The following is a 13,825-nucleotide window of genomic DNA, read 5'->3' on the forward strand; positions in this document are numbered from 1 at the left end:
AACCTGTGCCCCCTGCAGCGAAAGCACAGAGTCTTAACCACTGGACCGCCAGGGAAGTCCCTGACATTCCTTCTATATAGTTCTATATTCTGTTGCATGTGATGAAAACCCAATAAATTAGAGTATAGTATAGTATATAGAGACTGTATATTGTTCATGTAACTGGAAAAATCTCAGTAGAGCTAGCTTCAGATATTACTGAATTCTGGAATTCAGACATATCAAGACACAGTCTCTGCATATCTTAGTTTATATTTCCTCTGTTGGCTTAATTCCTGGGCAGGGTCTTTGTATATGGTGGTAAAGATGGCTATACAGTTTGTTCTTAGAGTCTTATATCATTAGAGCTTATGATTCCAAAGAAAAACAAGACTTCATTTCTCATCTTCCATTTTCTAACCTCATAGACATTGTGCTCATTTGTTATGCCTGGGCCACATACCCATTTGTGAACTAATTGCTGCAGCCAGAAGGAAGGATGGAATAATTGGTTGGGTCTGGTATATGCTTATCTACCCCTAGGTTGGAGGGCGGACGTTAATTGTAATATACTGAGCCACATGAAATGGTTTCCCACAGGTGGCTATCTTTATATTTTGGCCATAAGCATTCATACTAAAAACAACTTCAACCAAGTCAGAAATTAGGCATAAGGGTTAAATATAATAAAAACCTTTGAAAGGATTTCGTAACTTTTTATTCGTTTTATACTGTTACCTGAAGTGGAAGAAAACCAATTCTAAAAAACTTAACAATTACATGAAGGCAAAGCAATTAATAATTTTTGCTACATTCTGTTGTTTACCTTAACTTCTGGTCTCTCTAGGCACATTAAAAGACTTCTCTTGGCCATGCCTTGCAGCTTGCAGTTCCCCGACCAGCGATTGAGGGATTGAACCGGAGCCACAGCAGTGAAAGCTCAGAATCCTAACCACTAGGGCACCAGGGAACTCCCACAAAGACCATTATTTTTATACCACTTTTTCTATTAAAAATGTAACACTCCTTTGATTATAAAATAACCACACAAAATTTTTTCTCTTTCTCCTAAAATTGAAATGGGAACATTTTATTCAGGACTTTCATGTATTTTAGGACTTGGCTGATGAGCTTGCCCTTGTTGATGTTGCAGTGGACAAACTGAAGGGAGAAGCAATGGATCTTCAGCATGGCAGTCTTTTCTTTAATACTTCAAAGATTGTCTCTGGAAACGGTTAGTTTTATAAAGTTATTTTCAGAGCTTTAAAAAAAAGTAATGAAGTTTATCAAACTGTTGTCAATAAATATAAAATTAAAAAATAGCACTATTGTAATTAGGACATATAGTTTAGAAGGTTAGTTTTTTGAAAAAAAAAGAACATTCCATTCTAATTGGAGAAAATTTGGTAAATACAAAAAAAGTATAAAGAAAATCTTAAATCTCGTCTGTTAATGGTTTTGTTTATTTCTTTCCGTTTTTCATTTGTTTTTTACACAACTGACATTATATAAATGCTTTTTAAACTTGTCATTCAGTCTTATATATTTTCTCAAGGATATGCAGTCTTGAATAGTTTTGTAATATTACTGATACATTTATCTATATTCTTTAACCTGTTTTTTAAATTTATTTATTTATTTTTGGCTGTGTGGGGTTCGTTGCTGTGTATGGGCTTTCTCTAGTTGCGACGAGCGGGGGCTACTCTTCGTTGCAGTGCACGGGCTTCTCATTGCAGTGGCTTCTTTTGTTGCGGAGCACGGGCTCTAGGCTCGCGGGCTTCAGTAGTTTTGGCACGCAGGCTCAGTAGTTGTGGCTTGCGGGCTCTAGAGTGCAGGCTCAGTAGTTGTGGTGCGTGGGCTTAGTTGCTCCATGGCATATGGGATCTTCCCGGACCAGGGCTCGAACCTGTGTCCCCTGCATTGGCAGGCGGATTCTTAACCACTGCGCCACCAGGGAAGTCCCTAACCTGTTTTTTTGATGTGTGTTTTTAGAGGACCAGGTTTCAGGGTATAGTTTGAGGCTATAGAAGAGGAAATGGAGAGCTTAGCCCCATTAACATTAGCATCATGTGTTGGCCAACTAAGAAGCCTTAGAGTATTAGGAAAAATAACTTTTATCATACACTGATGTATGTAGTGTGCTTTTTGGTAATGTGATTCAACAGATGCACTTTCTACTAGAATCCCTCTTATCTAACATGATTGGAACTGAAAGTGGTTACTTAATTTAAAAATGCCTGTTAGAAAGAACCATCATAAAATTTTATATTGACCTAAAACATGTTAATGTACTTAGAACTTTATTTGCTGATTTTCTGATTGTAGGGCAAGGACTTTGAGTATGGCTCAGCTGATTGGAGTTTTGCAGTGTGTTTTTTTATAGCACACCAGTAGTAATCATTTCTATTTCTTTAAAGTACTATAATTAATTTAAAGATACTCATGAAGCAGTCTAATCACAAGATTCTATTAAATTTTTATGGTTTTTCTCCATTTTTATTTCTCTCATACCTAAAAGGAAGATTTTTAAACAACTTTCTTTTAATATGTCTTTCTAAGGCATTCAACTTAATTTTCATAGTAACAATCATTAAAAAAATTAATTATGAAATACTTCAGATATAAAAAGTTTTAAGTATAACAAACATCAGTGTATCCAACACCCAGCAAAAGAAATAAAACATTACCATTCACTTGATACATTCTGTGTGTTACATCTATTCATATCTCAATCCTGAATGTAGTGTTTACCTTTGCTATGTATTTCTTTCACCCTCATATTTTAGTGATTTACATCATATTATATAATTAATAGATATATCTGGCATAAATATATTTGGGTATAAGCGTGACAGATTCTTGATATGCAGGAGCTCATGAGCAGAAGTATACAGATGTACTAGACAGAAGTCTGCTAGTTGAGAGTGTTCAGTGTGCCTTGGATATCAGTATGTTTTACATCAGTTAATCTGTTGAGTTTATTGAGTGGAGTCAAGTTAAAAGAGCTACTCCTGTATTAAAATACTTTAAAAAATCATTCAGGGGCTTCCCTGGTGGCGCAGTGGTTGAGAATCTGCCTGCCAGTGCAGGGGACATGGGTTTGAGCCCTGGTCTGGGAAGATCCCACATGCCGCGGAGCAACTAGGCCCCTGAGCCACAACTACTGAGCCTGCGCATCTGGAGCCTGTGCTCCGCAACAAGAGAGGCCGCGAGAGTGAGAGGCCCGCGCACCGCGATGAAGAGTGGCCTCCGCTTGCCGCAACTAGAGAAAGCCCTCGCACAGAAACGAAGACGCAGCATAGTCAAAAATAAATAAATTAATTAATTTTTTTTTTTAAAACATCTTTATTGAAGTATAATTGCCTTACAATAGTGTGTTAGCTTCTGCTTTATAACAAAGTGAATCAGTTATACATATACAATATGTTCCCATTTCTCTTCCCTCTTGCATCTCCCTCCCTCCCACCCTCCCCATCCCACCCCTCTAGGTGGTCACAAAGCACCGAGCTGATCTCCCTGTGCTATGCGGCTGCTTCCCACTAGCTATCTATTTTACATTTGGTAGTGTATATATGTCCATGACACTCTCTTACCCTGTCACATCTCACCCCACCCCCTCCCCATATCCTCAAGATATTCAGTTAAAAAAAAAATCATTCAGCCTTTAATTTCTAGTCATATGGCAGGATAAGTACCTGAATCAATCCTTTTAGTAAAGGGGAAGAAGTAAAATTATAAAAACATACTTTTTGATTTTACAAAAAAATCAAAAAGAAGATAAATATAAGAAGAGGGACAACATATAGAACTAAATAAGAGTTTAGCAAGGATGCCAGCCACAAAATTATTAACTATTAATAATATTAACTATTAATAATTATTAACTATTAATAATATTAACTATTATTATTAAAAATCTATTCAAAAACAAGCAAAAAATTTTTAAGGTATTATTTATGTTATCAAATATAGGAAGTACCTAGGAATAAATCTAACAAGACATGTATAAGAGCTTTTATGCAGAAAATAATACAGCCTCATTGAAAGATGTTAAATATCTAAATAAATGAAGAGATGTGCCTTGTTCATAAAAGTCTCAATATTGTAAGATGTCTGTTCTTCCCATATTGATTATAGATTATATGCAATCACAGTCAAAACCCAAGTTTTATTGTTGTTGTTATTGTTGTACATATTAAACTAAACCTAAAATTCATTCAGAAATTCAATGTCCAAGAATAGACGAGACACTTTTTTAAAACATTGTTAAAAACACTTATTTTGATACAGTCTATCATAAATAAGTAAGTAGAGGTTCCCCTCTGCCACAGATGCAGCTGTGCAGTGAGAACCCTGTGCCATCCAACTGGTAAATGTCTGAAAGATGTTCCATCTCACCTCCCAGGCAGAGTGCACACCTTCCATGTTCTTCCTGTCCATTGATCGCTTCCAAATCCAGATGACCAAATAGTCCTTTATCCCCAAAGCAGGTTCAAAACAGTAGGTTCAGGCATTCTTCTCAAATCCCAGGTAAATCTTGAAAGGAACAGAGCTCCAGTGGATGGCAAAGTGCCCACCCTTGAAGAGCTGCTGCAGCCTCTTTGCTCAGCTTCACCATGGCAACAGCCTGGGCTGCACAGTCAAGAATACTCTTGAAAAAGAACAAGGTGGTGAGAACTTGCTTTACCAGATATCAAGACTTATTACAAAGCTACACTAATTAAGTGCAGAGACAAACAAAAGATTGCTATATAACACTGATCATATTGTAGATCAATGGGAAATTTGCAGACTTATAAATTCTTTTTCTTATGGCAATAGTTGTTTTTATGGAAAGAAATAAAATTGAACCCTTTCCTTTTTTTAAACAAAAAAATATTTATTTATTTATTTATTTATTTATTTATTTGGCTGCACTGGATCTTCGTTGCGGCATGCAGGATCTTTAGTTGCGGCATGTGGGATCTAGTGCCCTGACCAGAGTTCGAACCTAGGCCCCCTGCATTGGGAGCACAGAGTCTTAGCCACTGGGCCACCAGGGAAGTCCCCTGAACTGTTTCTTGATAACACACGCAATTCCAAATTGGTTAAAGACCAAAAATATGAAAGGCAAAACTTCAAAGCTTCTGTTTAGAAGATAACATAGAATATCTTTTTTACCTCAGGATAGGGAAGAATTTATTAAACACAAGGACACAAAAAGCATGAACAGTAAAGGAAGGAGTATAAAGTTTAGTGTTTATGTTCTTAAAAAGGCACTGTAAAAGAGTGAAGAGACAAATCGTAAACTGAGAGAAAATATTTGCAACATAAACAACTGGCAAAGGAATAGTGTTCAGACTAAAAGTACTTGTGTAATAAATAAGATAAATATACATAGCCCAATAGAAAAATAGGAAAAGACTTGAACATTTCACAAAAGAAGAAACTCGAATTGCCTATAAATATAGGAAAAGACAATCTCATTAGTAACCAAGAAAATAAAAAGTATATCAATATACCATTACACACCTAATAGATTGGCAAAAGTGTGATAATATTAAGTGTTTGTCAGGATGTGGAACAATAGGTTTTCTCATGCATGACATGTAGAAGTGTATTATAGTAAAACTACTTTTTTTTTTTAAGTTTGTCATTACCTGGTGAAGTTGAACATGAACATATCCCAAACCTAGAAATTGCACTCCTAGGTATATTCCCAAGAGAAATTTGTGTACATGTGCACTAAGATACATGTACAAGGATGTATAGTGTTGTCATTTGTAACAGCCCCAAACTGGAAATAATTCATTGTATAACAATACTATGTTGATCAATTTTGCACTGTAATATTACACAGCAATGAAAGTGAATGAACTACAGGGACACACATTAACATGGATAAATGTCAGATACATAATATTTATCTAAAGTAATACATACCTTATGATTCAAAACAGATAAAACTTAATATGTTATTTAAATATGAATAGGTAGTAAACCTTTTTAAGGTTTTAAGATAATATGAGACCAGAATCTGTTATTATGGATCTAATGATCAAGTTACGGGTATAAATACAACATAAACACAGGAAGATAACATAAAGCACTGTAAATAAGGACTATCTGAGAATTACAGGCAGTAAGTGCTATAAAAATTCAGTGAAGTCAGAGTAGTATTTATGAATGATATAATTAGGGGATGCCTGGCAGAGGAATTGGTATTTGAAGAAGCCTTTGCTCCAGACCACTATGGTTTGCTGTCTCTGGGAAGACTGAGTTATATTTAGAAAGGAAAATAAATAACAGGTAAGGAGATGATGGCATTAACAGAATCAGGGTACCTGGAAAATCTGAAATAAAAATAAAACACAAAGCTAGTAAGTTAACTTGCGGGCAGATTGTGAAAAGACTTGATATTTTACTCTGGTATACACTTTAATTGAATTTGTTGGACATAATATTTCAAATAGTTGATCTGAGCTATGGTGAGATGATTCTGGAGAAGTTGCAAGGTTTTTTGCCAGTTTATTCTCTAAAAGTCGAGGGGGGAGGAGGGAGAAAACGAGGAGCTGGGATAGAGAGTTGCAGAGAGAGACACAGAGGTTGAGAGATTACTTCGGATTTCTGTTGTTAGATAAGACTTTATGGAAGATGATGTCAAGCAAGGTCTTTGAGCAAGAGTGAGTAGACTATGTATGCAGAGAGAGAAGAGAACTTCCTCCTGTAGATCTTTTATTTGATACAAGGGAAAGATAGTCTCTTAGATTAATGTGAAACTTGCCAGCCTAAGAAATGAAATTCTCTAAGTTTGTCTTTCTAATTAAAATCTTTACTGGGGCAGGAAAACCATTCACATGTTTATGGTTTATAAATTGGATTAGAAAGATATAAGAATGATCATAGAGATGCAATAGTATGTTTAAAATCAAGCAAATTTCCTTTTCAAAAGAGCATAAAAATAAGTTTTTTAAAAATGGAGATGGCATATAGAGATTTTAGCTAATTTAGTTTTTGACATCCAAATAGAAAATAACTTCTAAGTATATGATAGTTTTTAAAAAGTCCAGTGTGGGATAGTGAGCATTGTAACATATTGTCGTTGTTTTTTTTTTAATTTATTTATTTTTAAAAATTTTTGGCTGCATTGGGTCTTCATTGCTGCGTGCGGGCTTTCTCTAGTTGCAGTGAGTGGGGGCTACTCTTTGTTGCGGTGCGTGGGCTTCTCATTGCGGTGGTTTCTCTTGTTGCAGAGCACAGGCTCTAGGTGCACAGGCCTCAGTAGTTGGGGCTCGCAGGTTCTAGAGCGCAGGCTCAGTAGTAGTTGTGGCGCACGGGCTTAGTTGTTCTGCAGCATGTGGGATCTTCCTGCACCAGGGCTCGAACCTGTGTCCCCTGCATTGGCAGGCGGATTCTCAACCACTGCGCCACCAGGAAAGCCCCTGTCATTGGGTTTAATAGGTGAAACATTTTACAACTGGTCATCAGATTTAGAAGGTAATTAATTTTCTTGTGTGAATCAAGAACTTGTTTATGATCTCAAATACATAAACAAGTTATAATAATAATTTTAAGTAAATACATTCTCACTCTTCGAATCATGAAACACACATAAATTCTCAGAGTTCTAAGCTTCTGATTCATATGGTATTTCTAAAAATGCAGAGAGCTGACTTGCAGTGCCTTAGGCCTTAATAACAAATGAGAATGTGGGCTAAAAGCCGTGGTAGGTTCTGTTATTATTTTTTTTAAAAAAGCCATGTGAACATTGGTAAATCATAGTGAGAAAATTTCCTTCAGATTATACAAGATAACATTACTATATGGAAAATCTGTTCATCTGCAAATGCCAGACATGAAGGTAGTACTTTAATACCATCATCATACAATAGACTTTTAAAGAATTAAGGCACAGTGATTATGGCAGTCTTGATCCAAATAGTTTCTTTTGTTTCCTTCTTTAGATTACAGTGTATCTGCAAACTCCAAATTAGTTATTGTCACAGCAGGTGCACGGCAGCAGGAAGGAGAAAGTCGCCTTGACCTGGTCCAACGTAATGTGAATATCATGAAATCAATCATTCCTGCCATAGTCCAAAATAGTCCTGACTGTAAGATGCTTATTGTTTCAAATCCAGGTAAGTCTCTTCTACTCCGTTGAACTGCATAAGGATGATATTTCCATACCATTCCTTTTTTTTTCTTTTTAAAACAATGTCATTTAGGTAAATTTATGACAGTAAACCGCACCCATCCAAAATATACAATACTTTGTTTTTTTCCAGCTTTACTGATATATAATTGACATATGACATGTAAGTTTAATGCATATAACGTGGTTATTTGTGGTGGGAACACCACAAAAAAAAGGAGGGCGAAGATTCACTAAGAGAAGATTTACTCTCAGCAGCTTTCAAGTATATATATAAAATATAATAGTGTTAACTATAGCCAACATTAGATCCTCAGAACTTACTCATCTTACATCTGGAAGTTTATATCCTTTGACCAACATCTCCCCATTCTCCTTTCCCCTAGCCTCTGGCAACCACCATTCTATTCTCTCTTTCTATGAGTCTGGCTTTTTTAGTTTCCACATATGTGACATCATACAGTATTTTTTTTCTCTGTCAGAATTATTTCACTTAGCATAATGCCTTCAAGGTCCATCTATGTCACAAATGGCAAAATTTCCTTCTTTTTTGTAGCTGAATATTCCATTATCTATATACCACATCTTCTTTAGACATTCATTTGTAGATGGACATTGAGGTTGTTTTCATATCTTGGCTATTGTGAATAATGCTGAAGTGAATATGGGAGTGCTGGTATCTCTTTGAGATACTGATTTCATTTCCTGTGGATATATGCCCAAAAGTGGGATTGCTAGGTCATATGGTAGTTCTATTTTTAATTTTTTTGAGGAACCTCCATACTGTTTTCCATAGTGGCTGTACCAATTTACATTCCCACAGGCAGTGCACAAGCGTTCCCTTTTCTTCACATCCTCGCCAACATGTGTCCTCTTGGTGATAGCCATTCTAACAGGTGTCAGGTGATATCTCACTGTGGTTTTCATTTGTATTTCCCAGATGATTAGTGATGTTGAGCATCTTTTCATGCACCTGTTAACCATTTGTATGTTTTCTTTGGAAAAATGTCTATTTGGTTCCTCTGCCCATTTTTAAATCAGAATTTTTGGTATTGAGTTGTATGAGTTCCTTAGATGTTTTGAATATTAACCCCTTATAAGATACATGGTTTGCAAATATTTCCTCCCATTCTATAGGTTGCCTTTTCATTTTCTTGACTGTTTCTTCTTCTGTGCAGAAGCTTTTTTGTTTGATGTAGTCCCAGTTATTTATTTTGCTTTTGTTGCTTGTGCTTTTGGTGTCATATCCAAAAATATAATTGCCAAGACCAATGTCAAGGAGTTTTTCCCCTACATTTTCTTCTAGGAGTTTTACACTTTCAGGCTTCTGTTTAAAGCTTTAATCCATTTTGAGTTAATTTTTGTGAGCAGCATAAGATAGGGGTCGAATTTCATTCCTCTGCATGTGATTATTGTTTCCCAACACCATTCATTGTAAAGACTGTATTTTTCCACTGAGTATTCTTGGCTCCCTTGTCAAATATCCGTTGACAGTATCTGCAAGGGCTTATTTCTGGGCTCTCGATTCTGTTCCATTGGTCTATATGTCTGTTTTTATGCCAGTACTATACTGCTTTGATTACTATGGCTTTGTAATACAGTTTGAAATCAGGAAGTGTGATGCCTCTACCTTTTTTCTTCTTTCTCAGGATTGCTTTGGCTATTTGGGGTCTTTTGTGGTCCCATATGAATATTAGGATTGTTTTTTCTATTTCTGTGAAAAATGCCGTTGGTATTTTAGATTGCATTGAATCTATGGAACGCTTTGGATAGTATGAACATTTTGACAATATTAATACTTCCAATCCATGAACATGGGATGTTTTTCCATTTATTTGTGTCTGCTTCATTTTTTTGCATCAAACTCTTGTAGTTTTGAATGTGCAGATATTTAATCTCTTTGATTAAATTTATTCCTAAGTATCTATTGTTTTTGATATTATTGTGAATGAGATTGTTTTCTTTATTTATTTTTCAGGTAATTTGTTGTTAGTGTATAGAAACACAACTGATTTCTGTATTTCATATCCTGAAACTTTACTAAATGTACTGACTAGTTCTATTAGTTTTGGGTGGGGTCTTTAGGATTTTCTATAAATAAGGTCATATCATGTGTAAACAGAGACAGTTTTACTTCTTTTATTCTAATTTGGATACCTTTTCATTTTGGTTCCTGCCTTATTGCTCTGGCTAGGACTTTTCAGTACTATGTTGAATAGGAGTGGTGAGAGTGGGCACGCTTGGCTTGTTGCTGATCTTAGAGGAACAGCTTTCAGGATTTCACCTTTGAGTATGATGTTAGTTGTGGGCTTGTTATATATGGCTTTTATTATGTTTAGGTACATTCCTTCTCTACCCACTTTGTTGATAGGATATTGACATGAACAGATATTGAATTTTGGTAATTGCTTTTTCTGCATCTATTGCGATGATAATATAATTTTTATTGTTATTCTGTTAATGTGATATATCACATTTGTTGATTTGCATATGTTAAACCATCCTTACATCCCAGGGATAAATCCCACTTGATCATGATTTATGATCCTTTTAATATATTGTTGAATTTGGTTTGCTAATATTTTTCTTTTTTTTTTTTTAAATTAATTAATTAATTAATTTATTTTTGGCTGTGTTGGGTCCTCGCCTCTGTGCGAGGGCTTTCCCCAGCCGTGGCAAGCGGGGGCCACTCCTCCTCGCAGTGCGTGGGCCTCTCACCATCGCGGCCCCTCCCGCTGCGGAGCACGGGCTCCAGACGCGCAGGCTCAGCAATTGTGGCTCACGGGCCCAGCCGCTCCGTGGCACGCGGGATCCTCCCAGACCAGGGCCCAAACCCGCGTCCCCTGCATCGGCAGGCAGACTCTCAACCACTGCGCCACCAGGGAAGCCCCGGTTTGCTAATATTTTGTTGAGAATTTTTGCCTCGGTATTCATCAGGGAAATTGGCCTGTAGTTTTCCTGTAGCAGCCTTATCTGGTTTTGGTATTAGAGTAATGCTGGTCTCATAAAATGAGTGTGGGAGTTTTCCCTACTCTTCAGTTTTGGGGAAGAGTTTGAGAAGGATTGGCATTAATTCTTTAAATGTTTGGTAGATTCACCAGGGGAGCCATCTGGTCCTGGACTTTGTTGGGAGATTTTTGATTACTGATTCAATCTCTTTACTCATTATTGGTCTGTTCATTTATTCTATTTCTTCATTATGTAGTGTTGGTAGGTTTATGTTTCTAGGAATTTATCCATTTCCTCTAGGGTATCCAATTTGTTGGCATATAATTGTTCATAGTAGTGACATGATCCTTTGTATTTGTGTGGTATCAATCATAAGGTCTCTTTTTTCATTTCTGATTTTATTTGTTTGAGTCTTCTCTCTTTTTTCCTTAGTCTAGTTTTTCAATTTTAACTTTTCAAAAAACCAGGTGTTAGTTTCATTGATCTTTTCTGTTGTCCTTTTAGTCTCTGTTTAATTTATCTCCACTCTGATCTTTGTTATTTCCTTCCTTCTGCTAACTTTGGACTTGGTTTGTTCTTCTATTACTGGCTCCTTGAGGTTGTTTATTTGAGGTCTTTCTTTTTTCTTAATGTAGGCATTTAATGCTGTATAGACTTCCCTCTCTAAGAACTGCTCTTGCTTCATCCCATAAGTTTTCATATGTTGTGTTTCCATTTTCATTTGTTTCAAGATATTTTTAAATTTCCCTTTTGATTTCTTCTTTGACTCTTCGGTTGTTCAGGTGTGTGTTGTTTAATTTCCATATATTTTTGAATTTTCCAGTTTCACTCCTGTTAATTTCTAGTTTTATAACATTGTGTTTGGAAAAGATACTTGGTATGATTTTAATCTTTTAAAATTTGCTAAATTGGGGCTTCCCTGGTGGCGCAGTGGTTGAGAGTCTGCCTGCCAATGCAGGAGACACGGGTTCGAGCCCTGGTCTGGGAAGATCCCACATGCCACGGAGCAAATGGGCCCGTGAGCCACAATTGCTGAGCCTGCGCGTCTGGAGCCTGTGCTCCACAACAAGAGAGGCCGCGATGGTGAGGGGCCCGCGCATCGCGATGAAGAGTGGCCCCCGCTTGCCACAACTGGAGAAAGCCCTCGCACAGAAACGAAGATCCAACACAGCCATTAATAAAAAATAAAGAAAAAAAATTTGCTAAATTATTTTGGACCTGTCATATTATCTATCCTGGAGAATGTTCCACGTGCACTTGAGAAGAATGTATATTCTGCTGCTGTTGGACAGAATGTTCTGTACGTCTGTTAGGTCCATTTGGGCTAAAGTATAGTTCAAGTCCAACATTTCCTTATTGATTTTCTGTCTGGATGATCTATATCCACTGTTGAAAGTAGTGGTATTGAAGTCCCCTGCTATTATTTTATTGTCTATTAGTATTTGCTTAATATATTTAACTGCTCTGATGTTGGGTGCATGTCCTGATAATGATACAAAGATCTTATTTGTTTCTTTAACAGTTGTTGGCTTAAAGTCTGTTTTGTCTGATACAAGTATAGCTACCCCTGCTCTCTTTTGGTTTCCACCTGCAGGGGATATCCTTATTTTCATCCCTTCACTTTGAGCCTGTGTATGTCATTAAAGCTAAAGTGGGTCTCTTGTAAGCAGCATATAGTTGGGTAGTGTTTCCTTCATCCATCCAGCCACTCTGCCTTTTGACTGGAGAATTCAATCCACTTACATTTAGAGTAATTATTGGTAGTTACTGACTATAGGTAAAGACTTACTAATGACATTTTATTAACTGTTTTATGGCTATTTTGTTGTTCCCTTGTTCTTTTCTTCCTCTCTTGCTGCCTTCCTGTGTGAATTGATGACTTTCTTTAGTGGTATGCTTTGATTACCTTCTTTTTATCTTTTGTGTATATGCTTTTCACTTTGTAGTTACCATAAGGCATACATAAAACATCTAATAGACATAACCATCTATTTTATGCTGATTTTTTTTTTTTTGGCTGAGATCATTACGCATTTAATATAGTCCCCCCAAAGAATAACAGAATGTGTAAAATGAAATGAAGGTCCCTTAGAGTTTGAAATTCTTCTGGTGCACAATCCTGTCTTCTTTGTTCAAGAAGTTTGTAGTCATTTTCAGGATCCACTCCAGGAGCCAAAATTCTTAATTTAGGTATCAGGCAAACCATTCAGGGCAAAAAATACACGAAGAAAAACAACACCACGTCTAAGAGGATGAAGAGCCACAGATCCAACCAGTAGGAATGTTTTGGTAACCGGTCTGCCCCAGACTGAGGCCGCACTTCGTGGTTTTGCTGCGGCCTCTCGGCTTCACCCAAGCCTCGCCGCTCCTGGGGACCATCCCGACCATCTTCGGCTGCCGAGCCTACCTCCATCTTGCAGCAGTCGCCGCGCCACAACCTGAGTAGCCGGAAATCCTCAGCTCCCGCTCTTCCGCGCTCACCTCGCCGGAAAAGGGAACTCAGTCCGACCCCCCCACACACACATGCTCTGTTCCCCGCCCCCTTTTATGTTTTTGATGTCACAGTTTACCTCCTTTTATATTGTATATTCATTAACAAATTATTTTTATTACTTTTGTCCTTTGACTTTTTTATTACAGTTAAGTGGCTAATATACTACGATATTACAGTAATAGAATATTCTGAATTTGACTATATGTTTACCTTTACCCAGTGTGTTGTGTATTTTCTTGTTACTAATTAGCATCCTTCATTAACTATAATAA

The 13,825-nt window shown here is 36.8% G+C and overlaps 2 protein-coding genes across 3 annotated transcripts in view; one reads left to right on the plus strand and one right to left on the minus strand.

Moving 5' to 3' along the window:
• LOC132369883 (L-lactate dehydrogenase C chain) overlaps nt 1-13,825 on the plus strand; it is a 48,898-nt gene that overhangs the window by 4,311 nt on the left and 30,762 nt on the right. The window contains exons 2-3 of one of the 2 annotated variants that reach the window (XM_059929584.1): nt 1,096-1,213; nt 7,923-8,096. In XM_059929584.1, coding sequence (XP_059785567.1) covers nt 1,096-1,213; nt 7,923-8,096 — 292 coding nt within the window. The remainder of the gene's footprint in view (nt 1-1,095; nt 1,214-7,922; nt 8,097-13,825) is intronic. The other variant, XM_059929585.1, reaches the window with a different exon arrangement.
• Nucleotides 13,081-13,494, minus strand: LOC132369881 (uncharacterized protein C4orf3-like). The gene has a single exon (XM_059929583.1). It carries the CDS (start codon nt 13,470-13,472, stop codon nt 13,266-13,268), a length of 207 nt encoding a protein of 68 aa, XP_059785566.1. The 5' UTR covers nt 13,473-13,494; the 3' UTR covers nt 13,081-13,265.

The sequence above is a fragment of the Balaenoptera ricei genome, chromosome 8 (assembly GCF_028023285.1).
Source record: "Balaenoptera ricei isolate mBalRic1 chromosome 8, mBalRic1.hap2, whole genome shotgun sequence".
In the NCBI taxonomy this organism is placed as follows: Eukaryota; Metazoa; Chordata; class Mammalia; order Artiodactyla; family Balaenopteridae; genus Balaenoptera; species Balaenoptera ricei.

Bases quoted from the DNA above. Each gene is read 5' to 3' on its own strand.
- LOC132369881 (XM_059929583.1), bottom strand. From the start codon at position 13,472: ATGGAGGTAGGCTCGGCAGCCGAAGATGGTCGGGATGGTCCCCAGGAG.